The sequence below is a fragment of the Cibotium barometz genome, chromosome 40, assembly GCF_041138505.1.
Source record: "Cibotium barometz isolate CiBa-2024 chromosome 40, ASM4113850v1, whole genome shotgun sequence".
In the NCBI taxonomy this organism is placed as follows: Eukaryota; Viridiplantae; Streptophyta; class Polypodiopsida; order Cyatheales; family Cibotiaceae; genus Cibotium; species Cibotium barometz.
Genome location: NC_141085.1, coordinates 29,027,156 through 29,033,155, shown reverse-complemented (window position 1 = coordinate 29,033,155; position 6,000 = coordinate 29,027,156). Strand labels below are relative to the sequence as shown.

The following is a 6,000-nucleotide window of genomic DNA, read 5'->3' as shown; positions in this document are numbered from 1 at the left end:
ATGTTTATCCACAACACCCAAAGCATTTCAATCCTCAACAACACAATCCAGAGCTCTAAGGAGCAAGCAATATTCTCTCCCAAAATCAAATTCTTCCATCCTAACTCAAGACCATTCCAAGACTTGACACAAGTTGCTAGAGAGTCAACACATCTTTTTGCTTGAGGGCAATGCATGAAGATATGCAAGTCGTCCTCCATTTCTTGACATTTGTGGCATTTACCATCCCCAATGTTCAATCTGAGTGCTTTATGTTGGGTCCATATGGCTCTATGTATAAGTAGCCAAGCTAGGCAAGCTTTCTTAGGTCCTACATACTTGTTCCACATCATGTAAAATACTATGTACCGGTGTTTTATGTCCCACAACAACCCCCACCTCTTGTTAGGTTTACAATGGACAAGGTGAGTCTTGACCTCGAATAGGATGGCCATAAGGAAGGGCAGTGGACAAGGGGAGTCTTGACCTGTGAACACCATTGGAAAATTTTAGGGTGGGGCAGGTCTCTGATGGAAAGCAACCAGTAGTACTAGGACTCCAGAGCTTGATCCTCTCACCAATTAGATCCAGTTCAGCATTTGAGACTTTTTTCTCTTTGATCAATTCTGCCCTGGAGAGCCATTTGTTGTTCTCTTTGTCCAATAGGTCCCACCAACTGCAGATACCATGATTATGCAACCGAAGAGCAGCTTCAACTTTAGACTCGTTAACTGGGGGCAAGGGCAACATAGGCCACCAATTGAATCTCTTCCTTGGAGTCCCCAGCTGTTCCTGGGTTTGGATGAGAGGATTATGTCCTGTTTCAAAGCATTCCAAGCTGACCAGAGGGACATTACTAAGGGGGCTGCCAGCAAGTTTGAAGGGGCACTTACTCACCATGATTGTGAGAGAGAGTAAGTTCTTCCATTTGGTATGGCCTTTAAGTTTGAACTGATTGGTATTTCTACTTATCAACCAAGCCCACTCATCAGAAGGGTTGATGAAGCTTCTCAAGATCCACTTGGCAGCCATCCTGTCTGCCAGATTTGTAATATGAAGGATGCCTAGTTCCCCTTTCCCTGTTCCAATACAACACCAATCCCATTTGACCTTTAGTATATTTTCTTTAGCCAAGGGTCTTACCCCCAAAGAAGAAAGTTTTCCTGCACAGCCTAATAAATTTGTTCAGATCTTCATCAGGAGCTCTCCAACAACTTAGAAAATATATATTAGACGGGGTAATGAAATGGTTAGGCACCATTCTCTTGCCATCTAAATTGAGTTGCCTTTTTTGTCATCTGATGAGTTTGCTTTCTATTCTATTGAGAACCCATTGTCATCTTTGTTTTAGAGTGACTTTGAAGCCCATGGGTATACCCAGCAGTCTGAAGATCGCACCATCTTCCAGGGTGTTACAACCAGCTTGCACAAGCCAATCTGGGGGCTTGGTTCTTAGTGATCTAATACTTGTATTTTGATGGTTAATCACTGAACCTGAGTCTCTCAAGTAAATATCAAGGCAACACCAAAAGCATCTGATACTTAGCTCAATGTCACCAACCATAGCATTGGTGTCATCTGCAAACATCTGTGTGTACAACTGTTTCCCATTGAGAAGGCTGATACCCTGCATTTCCCCTTTATCCATCTTGTCTTTGATTAACCAGTTTAGTCCATAAACAGGGTGCTCTCTGTTGCCTTCCCACTTTCCAACTCCATTAGGCAAGGCTGCCCACTGGCACCCTTGCTCTATGCCATTGCTGCAGACCATTTTTATTTCTATTTTTGGAAGAAAAATAGCACAGTTAAATCTGACATGGGAAGCGTATGTACACCATGAAGCCCTGCATTTTGCACACGTGCAGATGTTCAAGAAGAAGCAAAGCGCAAGAAGCTCTGAGGCTGATAAACCAGGACTGGGCGGTGGAGTTTGCCTCCATTGCCATCTACTTGTAGAAAACTCCAATCCTTCTGGGAGAAACCCCTCTTCAAGAGTGGATTTTGGACCTCCAGCAGAAGGAAGTTTCCTGATAAGACTATGCATAAGAGCAAGGAAGCAGACACCTCTTCAATAAGAAAGCCTTTTCTATGCATAAGGAGGTCACCCCTCTCTCTCTCTCTCTCTCTCTCTCTCAATATATATTCATTACTTAACAAGTTACCTTAATAACATCAATTTAATATAGTGATTCAACAACTCAGAACATCAACCTTGAGGGCCTATTATGCAATGGAAAAAAACCTTGAGATGACTTCCAACATTTTGCAGCAAAGACCCAAAAAAATTCTACAAGAAAGCATTTCCAAGGTGAACGTTTCTGTGAATTACCACATTTGCACATCATGTGGAAGCCAATCACCACAAACTGAGTACACACAACTTCTTCTATAGGCTTTAAATAAGGCCACATGTCACATGCCTAATCATGTCATGGGATGTAAACACCGTGTCGATGTTTCGATTGCATGCCAACATGTTGCACATCATTGAGTGGCAACAGACATGACATTTCAATGTGTGCCCATGAAGCATCTATCCACAACACTTAAAACACTTACATTTCACCCACTACAAAAAATCAGAAGGGTCTCAATTTATCACAAGGATACATCACTGAACTTCTTTCTCTCACTAGTCAACCAAGAGTGCTTGAAATACTTGGAACATAATGAACCATAAAAGAATAGCCCAATCAAACATAGTTGGGGATGGGAACAATAGTCCAGCACTAGAGCTCTAGGTTATTGTCCATGGTAGCCCCATAGACAGCCAATAATCACTAGAAAGTCATTTAATAAACCTAGAAGATTCTCATACAGCATCATCCTATAAGAGATTATCATCATAGATGAGCGAACAAAAAAGAAAAAGAACTAGGATTCAGTTCTTCACATCAAAATCCAGAGGAGGTAATGGTTGTTTTGGTGGTAATATCATGCCTTGCTTTTCTGAATGTGTTGACATCTTCTTCTATTGAACTTGCTCCATTCAAAGTTCTAAATGGAAGAGAGATGCAACCAATAATTTTCACTTTGGAGCCTCAATCCAAAAACAGTACCCCATAAAAATAACAAGGCTATTTTCTCCATGTTGTAACAACCTACCCTTGAGACCTTGTATGTGTCTTATCTTCATAGCACATCAAGGGTCTTGGAGACCCGAGTATGTATATACTTCAGGTGAACTAGCTAGCCATGTTGACAACTATGATGTTCTAGAGCTTTATTGACCCATGCCGCATCGACCATAAATCCGTGTTAGTAATAAATAGTAGTGATATCGACTTTGAACAACTCACTGTGTATTCTTGCAGAAACAAGCTCATCCTCTGCATCTTTGGAGCATTGCTTCAGCTTCAAATGACTTCAAGGATGAAACATTTTGACTCAAAAAACATGAGTATCCTATTATCCTTTATCATCAAAACATTCCATAGCTTTAACAGCCTCTGTGTCCCATGGTATCAGTACCTACAGCACAAAAGTAGGCATCCACAGCGCGTCTTGGGAAAATTTACGAATTTCACATACTTTGCATTAAGAATTTACCTTTTACATCCAAATCGTGACTTTTATCACTCCCCTTCCTTCCAATTCGGTATGTTTGCCGTTGCTTCATTTACCATTTTTACTAAAGTTACCTGAAAGAAATGAATGAGCCTTATAAAACATCTAGACACCGAAAAAGCTGGCATACTTTGAAATAACTCTTGAATGTGATAGCCCATAGAGCCATCAACGGTTGTATATTGACACACATACATACATAGGTAAGCATACACATTCATACATGCATGCACAGTGTCAGAAAAAACCGTCCTTACTGTAATTTTCATGGTTGAAATTGAGAAAAACGGGTTGTAATTTTGCTTACCACACTCTCTGGAACACCCGGCGGAGGTAGTGGAAGATTTCTTGGAGGAGCACCTAATAGATGCGATCTTTTGTCGAATCGCCATTCCCCGATCTTTCCATATGTCAAGACTCCCTGAAATTTTACATTCATGTCATAAAGGAATCAAAATATTTCTCAAGGCCTAAAGCCATGGGATGCAAGTTATTCTAGGTTGTAAAACCACTACAAAGAGAACCATTCACCTGCATGGTGTAATCACAGCCATATGTATAGTGTATGATGAGCTTCTCTGCAACCTCAAGATCCCATGGAGGCTGTCATCAAACAGCTCCAATTATTTTAGTCACCTCTCTCTCTCTCTCCGCGTGCAGTAGTAATTCCAAAGAGTTTTGCATTGTCTCCTTGAAAGGAAATCAAGGTGCCCACTCACAGATTCTTTCATTTGGCATGCATGCACAGCTGGGCTACTCAATGCACCCAGCCAGCTGCAATTGACACCATGGATATGCCTCCACCAACTAAGATTACTCTCATTACCACGGAATCAGTTACCAAGTTTATCCATAACCTCAAAAATGGGAAGGCTCAGGACCATGAAGGACTACAATCCCAACTATATACTCATGGTTGCTAGACTCTTGCGCCAATTCTCGCAAAGCTCTTCAATGAGGGTAATTGCAAAAGCTCCCCAAATCCAGGTTTAAAGAACACCATTATACCCATCTATAAGGCAGGGGACCTACCATACAAACATGGTTGGGAAATTGATGTGTAAGATCTTTGGATCAACCTTACCCAAAATTTGGGCAGAAAGAAAGGAGATGCAACACTTTCCGCAATCGGGCTTTTTGGATCAGCCTTACCCAAATGATTGGGCAGAAAGAAAGGGGATGCAAGCCTTCCAGCCAATCGGGCTTTTGGCTTCACCACTCCACACTAGACCACATCTTCACCTTCAAAGCCATTATTGAGGAGATGCACCGAGAGGCTGTATTACTGCTCTGTCAACTACCACAGAGCATTTTACAAAGTTCCACAAGCAAGGTTAATCTATAATTACAGGAACATATCATTTGGCCTACATTAGCATTGTAAGGCGGCACTTGAGCTTAATGTCAAATAGGGAAAGTCTATGGAATTCTTGTACATACTTGCTTAAGACTAGTAATAGTAACTTGACCATTTTTAAGTTTGGCCAACCTAATGTGAAAACTAGTCACTTCTATATAAGTCAATTTTGAACTAAGTAACACACATTCATTCTCTTGCAATAGAATACCTATGAGCCCTTCTCTTCTCTACTCTTGCTTGCTTGTGCCTATTGGATCCCTCTATGCTAGATGCATACTTGCTTGAATAGGTTTGATTATACGTTTCTCTCTTTGATTAGCTTCTTTATCACCCACCCTTTGTGAGAGAACTACCACGAAAGACATTCTCTTTTTTCTTCCATCTAGAGTTCTACCTTCACTCCCACAACAAAAGAGCATTCCGGTGTGGTTAGAAGTGACGAACGATGCACGAGCTAGTGCACCCACATCAGAGAGTTGCATTGTGGCTCAAACACAAGACCTAATGGCACGTGATTCGACGAGGCTAAGGTAAGCACTTCACTTGAACACAATTGGCACAAGGACTAGTCTAAGGCTTAGCTCCATTCGTCCATCCATTCCAAGCTATTTGAATCACCAAATATTGCCCAATGTTGATTAGGAGATCATGCTGCAAAAACTTGGAGCCTTGGATGTGTTCAGCTTCTTGTTTTTTATTTTGTTGTGAGGTTTGATTGCATTAGGACATTTTATTTTCATATCTTGACAGAAAAAACCCTAGTTTCTTAGTGATTTGTATGATTTTGGAATCCACAGGCTTAGATTTCATTGCACTCAATCAAGAAATAGCTTAACAATTGTGATTAGTAGTGGAAGAACATTAACCTCCATTAGGTGTAGATTAGAGTAGAATAGTTAATTTTTGTTTATGTATTTCATATTTATTCATGCATTGTTGAAATTGGTAGATTAGAAGCATACAAAATCAACCAAAAAGAAAAACAATCAAAAAACACTTAATCACTTGCAGAATCACCATTAACTAGGATTACGAATAAGTCAACCAAACATGACTCTAGAGAGGAGGAATCCTCAAGCAAGAGATCGCAAGGT

General features: G+C 40.7%; 1 protein-coding gene across 1 annotated transcript in view; it reads right to left on the bottom strand.

Moving 5' to 3' along the window:
* Positions 1-2,632: 2,632 nt before the first annotated feature.
* Positions 2,633-6,000, bottom strand: part of LOC147615388 (hydroxyproline O-arabinosyltransferase RDN2-like) — a 32,557-nt gene continuing 29,189 nt past the window's right edge. Inside the window, exons 6-9 of the mRNA XM_086779484.1 lie at positions 4,078-4,149; positions 3,854-3,967; positions 3,529-3,620; positions 2,633-3,450 (exon numbers count right to left, since the gene is read on the bottom strand). Coding sequence (XP_086635610.1) covers positions 3,555-3,620; positions 3,854-3,967; positions 4,078-4,149 — 252 coding nt within the window. The 3' untranslated portion in view covers positions 2,633-3,450; positions 3,529-3,554. The remainder of the gene's footprint in view (positions 3,451-3,528; positions 3,621-3,853; positions 3,968-4,077; positions 4,150-6,000) is intronic.